Source organism: Meriones unguiculatus, chromosome 12 (assembly GCF_030254825.1).
Source record: "Meriones unguiculatus strain TT.TT164.6M chromosome 12, Bangor_MerUng_6.1, whole genome shotgun sequence".
In the NCBI taxonomy this organism is placed as follows: domain Eukaryota; kingdom Metazoa; phylum Chordata; class Mammalia; order Rodentia; family Muridae; genus Meriones; species Meriones unguiculatus.
In genome coordinates this window covers 19,346,555-19,363,070 of record NC_083360.1, presented here as the reverse complement: position 1 = coordinate 19,363,070, position 16,516 = coordinate 19,346,555, and the positions used below count along the sequence as shown (strand labels likewise).

General features: G+C 41.3%; 1 protein-coding gene across 1 annotated transcript in view; it reads right to left on the bottom strand.

Annotated features, from left to right (window-relative positions):
• Fam184b (family with sequence similarity 184 member B) overlaps positions 1-3,276 on the bottom strand; it is an 87,531-nt gene extending 84,255 nt beyond the window's left edge. The window contains exon 1 of the mRNA XM_021657274.2: positions 2,952-3,276. Coding sequence (XP_021512949.1) covers positions 2,952-3,098 — 147 coding nt within the window. The 5' untranslated portion in view covers positions 3,099-3,276. The remainder of the gene's footprint in view (positions 1-2,951) is intronic.
• Positions 3,277-16,516: the final 13,240 nt, after the last annotated feature.

Below are 16,516 nucleotides of genomic sequence, written 5' to 3'. Positions count from 1 at the left end.
TTTGATTATTTACTTGCTAGACTACTAACAGGATGTTATACGACTTTATTATTTTAGGAGATATGTTAGTATACTTAGGAATAAGTATAATAAAAGAAATGTTAACCAAATCTATGGGAAAAACTTTATTTTTATAATGCATATGGCTGTTTTGCTGGCATGTAAGTATGTGTACCATGTGTGAGGAGTACTCTCAGAGGCCAGAAGGGGGTGTAAGATCCCTCGGGACTAGAGTTACAGATGGCTGTGAGCTGCCATGTGGGTCTGGGAATGAACCCCGGGTGCTCTTAACCCTGAGCCACCTCTCTAGCTCCATACATGGAGAAAATTTTAATTGAATTTAGAAAACTTAGTAAGGTTCTATTTTGTGCCTGTTCCTACAAAGGCTTTTTTTTTTTTTTTTAAGGAGACAGTAGAACTTGAAAGATAAATATGATCCAATTTTTAGATAGAAAGACATTTCAGGAAAGGAAACAAAGATTATAGAGGATGAATATGTATTCACAAACATCGAGACATGAAACACACTAAGTGTCCACCGATGAATGAACAAAGAAAATGTGTTGTCTCTACACACAGCAGAGAACTATCCACTCGTAAAACAGAATAAAATCCTCTCATTTGCTGCTTTAGGGATGGAGGTGGGAGGCATTCTGGCAACTGAAGTAAGTTAGGTACTGAAAGACAGATACTCCCTTTCAGAACTTCAGGTTCTTACTTACATGTTGTAGCTAAGATGATTGATTTCGCGAAGGTGGAAAGTAGAAGGGCAGTTAACAGAGGCAAGAATAGTGAAGAGGAAGGAGAGAGGCTGCTTACTGAATACAGAGGGACAGTTGGGGTGGAACGCCTTGTACTGCTCCAGAGAACCACAGGGCAGCTGCGGTGACCAACAAATAACTGTGTGGTTCTCTGGAGGCAGAGGCTACGAACGAGTGCTGTTTACTGGCTTTGCCCAGCCTGCTTTCTTATAGTGCCTACCCAGGGATAGCACCGCCCATAGTCAGCTAGACCCACCAACTGTAATCTTTAAAACACTAATGCACTACAGACTTGCCTTCAGGGACATCTTACAAAGGCATTTTCTCAATTAAGAGTTTCTTTTCCAAACGACTCTACCATCCTGACAGGAAGTGCCTAGATCTTATGGCACCAATACTCAGTATATGGGACTAGAGAGATGGCTCGGTGGTTAGCAGCACTTGCTGCTTTTCCGGAGGATCCGAGTTTGGTTCCCAGCAACCATACTGGGTGGCTCACAGTTACCTGTAACTCCAGTTCCCTGAAAGCCCACATCTTCTTCTGGCTTCCATGGACACCTACCCAAAGGGGTATATACACAGACACACATGTACATATAAATAAAAATAATAAAAGTACTTTACAATACTCAATATTTTAAATACAGCAGGCACTCCATAAGTCATCAGTATCACAATTCAATGATAATTTCATAAATTTCCCTTGTTCCTGTACACAATGGCACACATTCATAACTTGAAGTTTTGTATGTAACACTTGTTAGGTGTTATACATTTCTTCTGCTATTTCAAATCTTGCTTCCTTCCAAAAACACTTCAGCTTGAAAGCAGGGAAGGTTCTGGACACTATAATCGCCTTTCCAGGTACTAAGATGAATTTCATATAATAAAGTACGTGGTTTTTTTGATTGGTGCAATTAGATAAGTGTTTGTTAGACATAGTGGCACGAGTCAAGGCTTCCAAGAGGCAACTGTCTGAAGACAGGCTCACATGCAAAGAATACAAACAAGTTAATGGGAGGCCTGAAGAAGACACATGTTCTGTTTCAAGCCTGTGTTGTATTCCTCTTGGCAAAGCAGTGTGGCAAGGCTGCCTGTCCATCCTTCATAAAAGCGGGTGTGGGGCATGAGAGGAGGACCTTTAGGAAAGAAAGCAGAACATGCCCTTCATTATATTCTAGGACAAAACCTAGGGCTAATCTTCACTGGCAGGCGTTGCCTTAGGAGTCCTGAAGCCAAAAGGAAACAGCTAATTTAATCCCCTCAAACGCTATAGGAAAGGCAGGGAGGGATGTTTTCCGTCTACAGACGTGTGGAGGGCATCTGTGAGGAGTTTCCAAGTGGGAAATTGCAAGGGATTAACAACCTCCGTTGGCAACATCTCAGACACACAGCCTGGATAGATTCAACCGAGACCCTGAGGTGAAGGAGGGAGATGGTTTGGCTGACCTCCCAAGGTCTTCTCTATTACTACAGTTATATCCTGAACCCGACCTTTTCCCGTTTATGCTCCTCCACATGCCTGTAGTCAGCTTGGTAGTAAGTCTCTTGGGCTGCCTTCCAGGTTTAGTACCATGCCACACAAGGCTGCTAGCATTCAACAAACAACTCAAATATTTGTTGAATGAAGGAAGAAATGGATCGTGTTTAAATAGGGCTCACATGATCTCTCCAGCTGTAGAGCACAGAATAAAATCACAACATTCCAGGCACGATGATTTGAGCAGGGTTGGCAAGGAAACATGAACACACACACACACACACACACACACACACGAACTCAAGGCACGCGCGCGCTCTCACACACACACACACGCAATTCGCTTGCTCTCGTTCTGTCTTGCACACTTGCACATACACACTCTTGTACACACACACACACACACACACACACACACACACACACACACACACACTGTGCACGCATGCACTCTAACCTTGGGAAAGCACAGCCCACCTGCTCCGCAAGCAGACTGCAGGAGTTTCCTTGGCAAAGATCCTGTCTGCTGCTTCCAAATGCCTTCTCCAGAAGGTCACTTCACCCAGATATAGGACAGCTTCCCTTGGTGTCACGGACAAAGTTTGTCCGGATCCAGTGCGGGTCTTCGCTGGGATGTGTCTGCCTCCCACCCTTACTTACTCCGGGTGCCCCTGGCGCACAGCCAGTCCGCCCGCAGCGCCCCGCCTTACCTTGGTGAGCTGAGCGATTTTCTTGCACATTTTCACGTGCATCTCAGGATCGCAGTCCATTCTCCAGCCCGAGCCACCGCGGGCGTCGGCTTTAGAGCTCGCGCAGGTTCCTGGCGGGTGAATTTTGCTGTTGAGGGCAGATGCCATCGCTTTCAGGCGCCCGGCAATGAAAAGCTCTAGCTGGCGCTCTCGCTGCTGGCCGTGTGCACGTGCGTGCGTGCGAGCGAGCGAGCGCGGGCGTGAGGGCTTTCTCCGGAGAGGTGGCACTGCAGTCCTGCCAGCACAGCCGCGTGGCTCCCTTTCCGGAGGTGGCTCCCTCCCAGCCCCTCTCGCACACCCACCTTCCTCTGCTCGTGCTCGTTCACGGGCTGGCTGGCTCACAAACACCCGCACCCTGCAGCGTAGCGCCAGCGCCCTGCACGTGGGGTTTTCGAGCTGCGGATGCAGAGAGAGGGTGCAGGTTACACCTGCAGGAGGACAGCTTCTGAGGGTGGGGAGTTAGGGGTATCGCCCTGGGCAGGTAGTTTCCTTGAGTAACTGGGTGGAAGGGCGCTCCCAACTCCCGTGGGAGCGATCCAGCGCGAGGTGGATAGGCCAGTCCAAGACGCAGAAATGCCTGCCTTAGACTGGGACACTCATCTGAAACACGTATTTAGCATATTTTTAATTTGTCAGTGACTTAGTTTCCCATGTGATTATCTCTTTCCTTCGTGCCACAGCATCTGTCTTACTGGTTCTACATGTCCTTTGCACTCAGACACTTTATTCTAAGTTTTCCTATAAACTACTTCTTGGACTCCCGTTCTACTTCCTTGACATAGTGGTGGTGATCTTGAGGCTCTCCTTCGTTGCCTTTTTTTCTGTGCACTAAAGGTTCTATGACCTCATAGCTCCTTAGACTACTCTCCCTTGTTTGGTGAAGCACATTATGTGGTGTACTAAGGCAGGGTAGATGTGAGTTAAAAGTCAAGCCCACTTATAAGTGAGTACATACCATGTGTGTGCTAGTACAGGAATAGACAGATTACGGTTCACCCAAAGATGGTAAGTAACAAGGAGGACCCAAGGGAGGACGCTAAATCCCTCTCAGAAGGGGAAATAGAATAGTCAGCAGAAGGCCTGCAGGAGCCCTAGCATAGCTGTCCTCTGAGAGGCTCCACCCAGCAGCAGATGGAAACAGAAGCTGAGACGCACAGCCAAACAGCGAGAAGTGTATGGAGCCTTGCTGAAAGGTGGGAGGAAGGGTAGAAGGATCTGGAGGTTGCAGGAGCTGCACAAGAATGCCAACAGAGCCAGCTAGCCAGAGCTCAGAAGGGCTTTCAGAGACTGAAGCACCAACCAAGGACCCAGGCCCCCCTACACAGAAGTACCGGATGGGCAGCTCAGGATTCATGTGGGACCCTAGTAAGGGGAATGGGGGCTGTCTCTGACATGCTCTCTATTGCTTGCTGTCTGATGACTGTCCTCCCCCTCCCGGGGGCTGGGTCTTTGCCAGGCCACAGGGAAAGAGGACTCAATCAATTCTGACATGACTTAAGGAGCTGAGGTGAGTAGGTGGAGGTCCCTTATCTGAGGAATGGAGGAGGGGGATAGGGGAAGAGGGAAAGAGGGTGGGACTGGGCACAGAGGATGGAGGGGGCTATGATCAGGATAAAAAGTGAATAAATAAAGTTAAAAAACTAAATAAAAAATAAAGTTTAAAGTTGATAAAAAAATTTAAGCTCATGCAAACTTAATGATGAATTTATTTCAGCTTTTTGCTTGACTAGATTTTATCTGGGCACAGAAGGTAGGTTAGAAATATTTCCTCTTAGGTGAGAGACTTTACTTTTCATCACTTTCCAGAATCCAGTGTTCTCAATTCTATAAATGCCATTGTGTGTGTGTGTGTGTGTGTGTGTGTGTGTGTGTGTAACTTGCTTTTTATTTTCTCTTTGAGAATGTTTGGTATCTTCCTTAATTCTAGCATCTTAAAATTTAATAATGGGGTGGTTTGAATGAGAATGGTCCTCATAAGCTCATATATTTGAATACTTGCTCCCCAGTTGGTGGAACTATTTAGGAAGGACTAGAAAGTTTAGCCTTGTTGGAAGAGGTGTAAAAACCCACATCATTTCCAATTGTCTGCATCCCCACCCCCTCCTGCTCGAGGATCAGATTTAAGCGTTCTGATATAGCTGCAGTGTCATGTCTGCCTGCCTGCTGCTATGTTCCCCGTAATGATGTCCATACACTCTAACTCTCTGGGACCATGAGCTCACACTTAAACGCTTTCATTTTTTAAAGTTGCCTTGGTCATGGTGACTTATCACAGCAACTAAAAAGTAAGACAATAAAAACTAAAAAAATAATCTGTTGTACTAGGTGATTTCCAGGACCTTTAACAAAATACTGTGCCAGTTTTAGGAAAACGTAATTTTCCCCTTCATTACTGTCCTGCTTAAATTTATGTCAACTTGATACCAACTATACCATCTGAGGACTCTCAATTGAGAAAAATGCCTCCAGAAGACTGGCCTATAGGCAACTCTGTCAGCCATTTTCATGATTAATGGTTGATGTAGGAGGGCGCAGCCCACTGTCGGTGATGCCGTCCCTGGGCAGGTGGTCCTGAGTTGTAGAAGCAGGCTGAGCAGGCCATGTGGTCCTTCTATGGCTTCTGCTTTAGTTTCTGCTTTGAATTCCTTCCCCTGTTCCGCCAGTGATGCAGTGTGACCTGCCAGTCCTCATAGGAAATTGTTGGTATAATGTTCCTGTGGAATGTATACAATTTACCCCTGTTCATTCAAATGCTGATTTCTCTACCCCACTATCTTGTTTCAATCTGGACATTGCATTGTGATGCGTAAGCATCACCTGTCTCAAGTTTGTATAAACATGCCACCATATGTTCTCTGTAATTCCAACAAAACAACCAGCCAATGCTGAGCAATGGAGAGAATAGGGTGGGACATCCTGGTCTGGAGGGAAGGAGAAAGATGCTACTGGGGAGGGTCGGAGAGAAGAGATCAGCAGGGAGGATTGGAACCAGGAGGAGAGATGAACCGGACCTAAGATATGACTAAAAGCAAGTAAAATGTGGGAAATCTAAATGGGAGAAAATTATGTGGGCTTGGAGGTTTAGGATGGAGTAACTCTTGTCCAGCACTGTGCTCCAGGTTAATTAAATAAATCCTAGTCTCTGTGTAGTGATTTGGGTGTACAGCTGGTTTAGGAATAACCACTGTTTAACTAAAAGATAAATCAATAATAAATATTAATAACTGACAACAAATGGTGTACCAATGTGGAGTGGAATTTACAGTAATACAGTAAGAACTTACATAGAAAGTAAAACTACAGAGCAGTTTTTCAGTTCTGTTCCTGAAAAACAAAGCAAAGGCAGTTCCTAAACTAGGAGCTCACGGATTCCTGATTAGTCAGACTCCCTGCAGAGCAGCAAGGCCTTCAGCAGGCTTCAGAAAAAGAAAAATTGATACATACAAACCCCAGAGAGGCAGTTTCTTTAGGCAGAGAAAAAAAAGTGGCTCTTTAACAAGGAGGCTTCTTAAAACCAGACTTTGCTAGCCAAGGCAGAAAGCAAAATTCCTTTGAGAAGGGGTTCTTGCGAGTCTGAGGAGCAAACATTTGTGGACCCAGTAACTTCCCAGTATGAGGAAGGGGTCAAGATCTGATAAGGGAGCAGAAAAAATACCTCTCCCTGGAAGCAGGAGCCAGAGACAGACAGAGAAACCTCAAGCATCTGAACTGGTAAGGTCTAGAAGAGAAGCTGGGTGGTTGTTTAAACTGCTTTCTTAGGACAAAAGCTTATGTAAAGGAAAAAGGCCAGTTTAATAGGTCCAAACTGAGGCTTTTCCAAGTCAGACAGGCACTCAACCAATTCTGGGAGGAGTAGGGATCTGGTAAAATAATTCTAAGTTACAGGTGGGAGGCAAAATCATGCCTCTCTTCTGTGAGCTGATAAACAGGAGGATTGTGAGACACAGCACAGCTCAAAAGAAAACAAACTGGGAACAGAACTTATGATCAGGTAAATTGTTTAATAATCACACTCTCATGCTATACACAAATTTTAAGTAAACAAAACAGACAGGGTGGAAGAGACAATAAAACAGACTCCTTGGAGCTTGGCTGATAATCTCTTCTATGGTTTTAAGGCAGAAATAAAGGAAAATTTAGAAATTACGACTATGGTTACGTTTATAGTCCTCAATTTAACTTTAATCATTGGATTAGCCTTTTATGTCTTCTCAAAGACAAAGGCTTTAGAAAAGATACTGGATCAGCACAAAGAACAACTAGAACAATATAAAGAAAAAAGTTAAAAGTTGAAAGTGAGACATAAAACAAGAGATCCAAGAGATTATTGAACAAAACAAGCAACAGAGAGATAGGTGTGAAATATGGGTACAGACCTTAAGAGAACAGTTTAGAATACTAAGTAAAGAAAATACTCAGGCAGAGGCGAAAGATAAAAATAAAGAAAGCCAACGAAAGGCGGTTAGAAAAGAAATGTTGGCTTATCCAGTCAGTATACAGCAGACACCAGCAGATGATGATCATCCATAGGATTACCACGAAGCTAAAAGGTGCCCTGTGGAAGTGCTAGATCGGAGGAAATTTAAGGAAAGTATCACTAATTTTGGAATGCAGTCACCATTTGTGAAACAAATGCTGCCTTCCTGGTCACTCAGAAGTAGAGTAATCCCAAAAGACTGGGAGGATATGGCAAAGGCAATATTAGAACACAGGCCATATTTACAATGGCTTTCATGGTGGAGAGAAGAGGCTAGAGAGGTAGCCCACAAAAATAGAGCGAGAGGTGTTAGTGTTTCTAAGGAACAGCTCTTTGCTGGTGGACAATATAGTGACACAGAGATACAAGCTGTATATAATGAAGAAACCTTAGCATTGGCAGCCTTAAATGCCTGGGACAAGGTTAAGGAAACAGGAAAAAGGCTTGAGCCATTCTCCCCGGTCATACAATATCCAAATGAAACATACACTAACTTTTTGCAAAGATTGACCTTGGCTGTAGATAAAAGTATATCAGATTCACTAGCTAGAAAGGCACTAATAGAATCTTTAGCTTTCGAAAATGCTGATACTAAATCAAAGACGCGATAAGGCCATTAAGAGCAAGAGCCACACCAATAGACGAATGGATTAGAAATAGGATTGACACCAGAACTCAGTCTCCCACTATGATCTTAATGGGAGAAGCTACCCTTAAAGACCTTAGGAAATGTCAATTGTGGTGGGCAAGGTTACTACAAAGGACATTACAAGAAAAACCAAAATAATTCAAAAACGGAGCCTCTGCTTCCTAGAATACGCAGAAGATGTGGTAAGAGTCTACCTTGGCCTAGTGAGTGTAGAGCAGCAACAGATAAACGGGGTAATCCTTTATAAAAAATGCCCAAAGGAGCCTCTCAACGGCCCCAATACAGGACGAGGATACTCCTCTACAAAAAAATTAAAGACACTGCTCTGGGAATAAATATTAAAAAATCAGACAGTGAGGTCAGAGCAAGTTCTATGGATAAATTAAAAATCCAGGAAGGAAACAAAAAACAAGTATGTTGGAAAACTTCTATAATGATCAAAGGCTAAAGTTAAAGATAACTTTAAATAATATATTGAAATGAAGGCATGGTGGATACTGGGGCTGATGTCACAAATATCACTCTTAAATCCTGGTCCCCAGATTGGCCACTTCAAGAGGTAGATATACAATTCCAAGGAGTTGGAACTTTATCTAAAGTAAAACAAAGTGTCAAGTGGCTTAAATGTATAGGACCAGAAGGTCAAATAGGAAAATTAAGGCCATATGTGGCTGAGATAGCCATAAACTTATGAGGAAGAGATCTGTTACAGATGGAAAACCCAGATTAACATCCCCCCAATTTCAGAGGCAAGCCAAAAAAATCAGACAGTACTCCTGTTAAAGAAGTTAAAATTATTTTTAAAATGCCATCAAAACCAGTTACAGACTGTTCAGACTGTCCGTAAACAAAATACATCAGAGGCTGTCTTTTCAATTTCATGTTGGGAAGCCAGCACTGATAAAACACCTATAGGCTTAATAGTAAGGTGGCTGGCTGACCAACCTATTTGGATTGAACAATGTTCTAGGAATAAAGAAAAATTAAAGGCCATAGAAGAGGTTGGGGGAATCTTTGAATCAAAATAGAGAGCCTTCAGAGCAATCCAATCTGGTACTTAGAGTAACACCAAAAGAGGTAGTTGCAGATGAAAAAAGTCCACAGAGGGTTAAAGATACTGCAAAATGACAGCCCATTGAGATACTGGAGAGAAGTATTCAGCTATAGGCCGACTTGGTCGGACTAGATACTGTGTGTGTATTGTTAAGGTTCAATTACTAAAGTCTATATGCTAAAGTAGAAATGCAGATCCTGTTTAGTGTTGTCTAAACAGGAAAAAGCTCTCCATTTTGGCAGAGTTTGGAGAACTGAAATACATGCACCATGCCATAGATTCATATTCAGAATTCCAGTAGGCTTTTGCCTTAAATTCTGGAGAGCACAATGCTAAAGTTACACATTTGTTAGGGATGGTGAATGTTTTGGAGATGCCCTTGCAAATTGGGGATGGTGATGCTTCAGCATGTATATTCTTTGGAATACAACAATATTTTAGACATGACATGAAACCTGTTACAGATAGAACTTATAATTCTACAGGTCAACCTGTTATGAAAGTATCTGACAGTAATTTTAAAAAGATGGTCATAACCAGAAGGGAAATGTAATATCTCCCCAAAATAGATTAAATAATTATATATCAATTTTAAAATGTTTAAATTAGATAAGTAGCACACCTGCTTAGATACAGCAGAATTTAGAAGGGACTGCTGAATTATGGCAGCATATAAAGGTCCTAATTCCAAAATGGAGAACGGGGAATATGTTATGCTGGGGAAGAAGTTTTGTGTATATTCATACAGAGGAAGAGAAATATAGGTTCCTTTAAAACTAATAAAAATCAGAAATGACAGAGGAAGACTACCTGAACATCTTGGCCACACACCAGAAGAGAGAAATCAAGAAGACTAAACAGAACAAGTAACATAAATTGGTGATCCGTTCACTTGGGAACAACTCCGAAACTGAATGAGACATAAAAAATGTTTCCAGCCAGAACTTCAACGATACATGGCCAATAAATCCTTGGCTACAATATCCTCAAAATTGATTATGCCATTCTTTTAATTGGCATAGATAAAATTGGTTTACAGTTTAGTTTCATCCTGCACATCTCATACATTTATAATTTTAGGACTGTATAATGCTTGTGAGAAATCATATGTTTTCAGAACAAAAGGACCAGACACTAGGGACACTGGATCAAATGTGACAGAATTCATCCCTCCAGCATGCTGAGACATTGACACACCCGTTCCAGCATCTTGCATGTTCCAGCATTCTGCTAACTTCTGCCTCAGCTGCTTCAATTGCTGTTTCTCATCAAAGCCTGCTCCCAAGAGAGCTTTGAAGAAAGCTACTAACCTCAACTGGTCCAGCATTTTGGACTGCTCCAAACAGGACTTCTATTAAGCCTGACATTTCTCTACAATCAAAGACTGGACCACAAATGTTAATGCTTGCTTAATTAACCATTTTCCCCAGTTTCCTTTGGGCCCTCCAACAGGATTTCTGTGTGTCCAAAAGAAAATTCATGAGAACGACATCCAATTTTCTTTAAAGGGCATTGGGTAGGCTTTGGGCTGTTTTCTGTGGCTATGAATGTTTATTGTCATTGGGAGATGGTTATAAATTATTTATTGTCTTATTCAGAGAGAAAACAAGGTTAGACTCAGGGATTTCTTTCTTTTCCTTTTTTCTTTCTTTCTTAGATAAGGAGAAAAGGGGTTGAGAAGAAAGAACGGGGAATAATAAGACAAAAAGGTAGATTATTGAATCTTCTCAACTTAAGGTTTTATTTGTTATTCTTAAATAAGGTTATTTTTAACTCTGGTATAAGATTCTGTATATTGATGCAAAAATAAGTAATTTTAATACACTGGTAAATTTTAGTATATTGATACAAATTCAAGGTTACTTCCAATACTTTCAAACTATATTACAAACTGTTTAGGGTATTAGGTAGTACAAGTTAATTGCTAGTTAATCAACTCATAGTTATGTCAGACACTAGTCTAATTTATCACAGGAGTATACATCCTAGGTTTAACAGATAGATATGATTTTGTAGACAGGTCTATTACATAAATATAGGTAAGTCTTCAAAAACTTCAGAGACCTACAGAATATGGCATTTAAAAATGTCTTTATTATTTTAAAGATTCTTTGACTATGAGACAGGTCATCTCCTGGAAGCACCCTGCCTACCTCAAAGAAGATGATAAGCATTGAAGAACCTCCATATGAGATGGCTTCAAATGTGACAAACGAGCCATATGGGCAAAAAGAAAATGCCCTCATTTCATGATGGACAGAATTCTGCCCCAAATGGTCGAGCTTAAATGCAGGACAAGTTGACTGTGGAACTCTGCCAAGATAGGGTAAGCAAGTCCTAAATAGTTCCTGCTTCACATATGTGTCTTTCAAATATTCTGAGCCAGAAGGCTGAAGATAATGCTCCAACATTATAGAGAGTTATTGGTGACTGTTCAGGCAGCAAACTCTCTCTGTCAATGGATAAAAGAAAGCATCTTCAACAAATGGTGCTGGTCTAACTGGATGTCTACATGTAGAAAAATGAAAATAGATCCATATTTATCAACCTGCACAAAACTAAAATCTAGGTGGATAAAAGACCTCAACATAAAATCAGACACACTAAATTGGTTAAAGGAAAAAGTAAGAGCCTAGAACTCATTGGCACAGGAGACAATTTCCTGAACAGAACACCAACAGCACAGGCTCTAAGATCGACAATCTATAAATGGGACTTCATGAAACTGAAAAGCTTCTGTAAAGCAAAGGATACTGTCATCAGAACAAAACAATAGCCTAAGGATTGAGAAAGGATCTTCACCAACCCTATATCTGACAGAGGTCTAATATTGAGAATATATAAAGAACTTGAGAAGTTAAACACCAACAAACCAAGTAATCCAATTTAAAACTAGGGTACAGTTCTAAACAAAGAATTCTCAATAGAGGAATATTGAATGGCAGAGAAGCACTTAGAGAAATGTTCAACATCCTTATTCATTAGGGAGATGCAAATCAAAATGACCCTGAGATTTCATCTTACCCCCATCAGAATGGCTAAAATCAAAACCTCAAGTGATAACACATGCTGGAGAGGATGTGGAGAAAGGGGAACCCTCCTCCATTGCTGGTGGGAATGTAAACTTGTACAACCACTTTGGAAATCAATCTGGCGCTTTCCCAGACAATTAGGAATAGTGCCACCTCAAGATCCAGTCATACCACTCCTAGGCATATATACAAAATATGCTCAACTATACAACAAGGACATTTGCTTAACCATGTTCATAGCAACTCTATTCATAATAGACAGAATCTGGAAACAACCTAGGTGTCCCTCAACTGAGGAATTGACACAGAAATCGTGGTACATTTACACAATGGAATACTACTCAGCAATTAAAAACAAGGAAATCATGAAATTTGCAGGCAAATGGCGCGAACTACAAAAGATCATGTTGAGTTAGGTAACCCAGAAGCAAAAAGACCCACACGGTATTACTCGCTTATAAGTGATATTATTAGAAATATTACATAGGTTAAACATACTAAGATCTATAGTCCTAAAGAAGCTAAACAACAAGGAAGACCCCAGGGAAGATGCTCAATCCTCATTCAGAAGGGCAAATGCGATAGAAGCAGGAGAAGACAGGGAATAAGATAGGAGCCTATTACAGATGGCCTCTGAAAGTCTCTACTGATCAAGGTATGGAAGCAGAGGCAGCGACTCATAGCCAAACTTTGGTCAGAGTGCATGGAATTTTATGAAAGAACAGGGAGATAGAAAGACCTGGAGGGGACAGGAGCTCCAAAAGGAGAGCAACAGAGCCAAAACAACAACAAAAAAACAAACCCTGAGCCCTAGGGGTTCTGCAGAGATTGATAACCCATCCAACGACAAAGCATGGAGAAGATGGAGACCTAAATCTCCGGCTCAGATATAGCCCATAGACTCAGTCTCCAAGTGGGTTCTCTAGTAAGGGGAACAGAGGCTGTCTCTGGCATGAACTCAGGAGCAGGTTCTCTGATTACCTCCTTCTGGAGGTTGCAGCCTTGCCAGGCCACAGAGGAAGACAGTGCAGCCAATCCTGATGAGACCTGATAGGTTAGGGTCAGAAAGAAGGGGAGGAGGTCCTCCCCTATAAGTAGCCTATGGGAGTGGCATAGGAGGAGTATAGGGAGGTAGGGAGGGATTGGGAGAAGATGAGGGAGGGCCCACAGCCAGGATACAAAGCAAATAAATTGTAATAAAGAATAAATAAAAAAAATTAAAAAATAAAAATAGTTTTCAATGAATAAAGGAATGTGGAGTATTTATGTGATGTTGTCCCCTTATTTATGCCACCAGAGCTCTTTCACTCTGTCAAACCATTAGTTCATTAATGGTATAATCATAAAAGTCAATCTGTAGGTTCTTATTGTTGGAAGATTGTTACACCTTTGCATCCTTCTTAGAGATCCACAAAAGGAGTGGTTCTTATTGGACCTCTGCCCAATTAACACACTGTAAAACAATTTTTGTTGGGTTGCCAAGTCCTGTTACATAGCATAGATGGGACTATAATATTTGGCTTATGCTTAGCAGGTAATCCAAGCGTTATTCTCTACCCACAAGTCAGAGATACCAAACCTTACTTATTTAACTACCTTCTTGGTCTTCTTGTTTTGATATAACAGACACCTCACTTTGGCTGTGTTTACTAGGAACTGCTTTAATCTTGTTAGGCCAAGCAAGATCCTGATCTACTGGAAGACTACTGGTTAAATATGGCCTAACTCCCCAAGCAATCCCAGGAATTTTCATGTGACCTTCCAGTCATCTTAAGTTTTCTCACATAATTTTTTTCAGTTTCATTCAACATACAATCCTAGTGGAATCTTTCTGCTGTATTATTTTTAGTTATTTTTATAATAAATATGAAATTAGCATATATGACCTTTTCTGTACATGAGTACTATCTATGGTATTTATTTATTGGGGTATATCTCTATATGAATCTTCATTATACTTGGATGACTGCCCTACTCATTTATTTAAGGTCCTCCTTGATAGGCCATTTTAAAACAGTTAAAGGACCAGTGTATAGGTTAGGGTTTAACCTCATTTAATGTGACCCAAAAGGGCAGAAATGGCTTAGGGCAATGTATATAGGTTCACATTTTAAAAACAAATTTTTTATGTGTTGTAACCCATATCATTTTCATCCCAAGTGTCTGAACTAGAGAATAGGAACTGCTCCACTTTCAGAAAAGTCATTTTCTAAGAGAAAGCACTGTACTAACACTGATGTCAAAAACAGGATGGCATTTTATTAAACATGCATCAGTATGAAAACAACGCAAGTCATTTCTACAGCCTTAATTGCTTTAAATCTCTGAAATACTTTTAGGTATGTACATGATAGGAATCAGAATAAGAAATTCCCCTTGGAAGGACCTACCTTTTGGGATCCAGGCTGAACCAAGGCTCTTGGAATTCCTGATGAAAGAAAAAGTGAACCCTAGCTCTGTGTCCTTGCCCATGGGTAGACTTGGCAGTCCGGTTTGCTACAGGGCCAGGACTGCTAAGGAGTTAAGGTTTCCATTCCTGGGTACCTGACTTTTCCCCTGGACAGAGTGGAGTTATCAGTCCCAAGGCCACTGGATATTTGGTCTGTAATAAACTTGAGCTATTCTATGTTCTCTAAGACTATTAGCTTCCTACTCACTATGTCCCCCCCCTTGCATACAGTATATAAGGTGCTAAATTTTACAATAAATTTGCTTATATGAGCCATCAGCTTGTGCAAGACCTCCTGATCTCAAACTTTCCTGTCTTTATTATTTTTCATCTCTGCTTCTTTCTCCCAGGAAGAATGATCTGCTAGTCCAGGTCACTACCATTTGTCTTCCTCCAGGGTATGGGTTTTCTCTTTTCAGGATACAGATAAGATTAAGCCATGATTATGGACTTCTATAACCGAAGGTCATCCGAACTGCTTCAGCAAAAGACTGCTGATTGTCATTAAAATGTTAAGAAAGCATTATTTTACTCCTTTGAGAACTATGTTCTCTCTCTCTCTCTCTTCTTTAAATGTGATATAATTTACCTTTATCCTATTTGTAGTGAACATGTTTCATCAGAAACCCACATAGGGAGAATGTGAGAGTGGTAAATTCATTCCAATACCTGAGCTTCTGGCACATAATAAGCAAAAAGTTTACGGTTTTCATTTTGTATAACCTAAGTATGAAAATCTAGAAGAAAGTGTGCTTTAAAATAAGGGTCCTGAGATGGACATCGGAAGAGGGAGAAAATAGGGAACAGGACAGGAGCTTACCACAGAGGGCCTCTAAAAGACTCTACTTAGAAGGGTATCAAAACATATGCTGAGACTCATAACCGAACTTTGGGCGAAGTGCAGGGAATCTTAGGAAAGAAGGGGGAGATAGAAAGACTTGGAGGGAATAGGAGTGCCACAAGGAGAGCAACAAAACCAAAAAAAAAAAATCTGGGCATAGGGGTCTTCTCTGAGACTGATACTCCAAAAAAGGACTATGCATGGAGATAACCTAGAACCCTGCACAGAAGTAGCCCATGGCAGCTCAGTGTCCAAGAGGGTTCCCCAATAATAGGAACAGGGACTGTCTCTGACATGAACTCATAGGCTGACTCTTTGATCCCCTCCAGCTGAGGGGGGATCAGCCTTACCAGTCCACAGAGGAAGACAAAGAAGCCAATCCTGATGAGACTGATAGACTAAGGTCAGACAGAAGGGGAGGAGGACCTACACTATCATTGGACTGGGGGAGGGACATAGAAGAAGAAGAGAGAGGAGGGTTGGGTTGGGAGGGGAGAGGGAAGAGAGCTACAGCTGAGATTCAAAGCAAACAAACTGCAATTAATAAAAATAAAATTAAAAATAATTAAAAAATATATAGGCAAAAAGATGGGTCCCAATGGAATGAGACATTTTCTTCAAAACTGTTTCTTTTCTCAAGAAGCTAAGACATAACAGGTACAGTATTTAATACTTAGAGAATCTAGAATATGCCTAGGGAAAATGGGATCTGTTTCATTTGTTGAGGACAAATGACCACACTTCATTCAGCATGTACACAGCTGTTGGTTTATTCAGCTGCCAAGCTGGGGAAAAGTTTCCTTTTAAGTGAACATAATGCACTCACAATGCATTCACAAGCAAATCACTTTTAAATATATACTTTTATATAACAGAGAAATGAACACACCATGTATGCAGAAGCATCAATATGTTTTTATTTTCAGATCTTTATCTATTTCACTTCTGCTTTCTCTGATAAAGGGAAACAGGTTCTTTTAACATTAAAAGAGAAAGTAATTTCAGAGAGCATGTACACAAACAA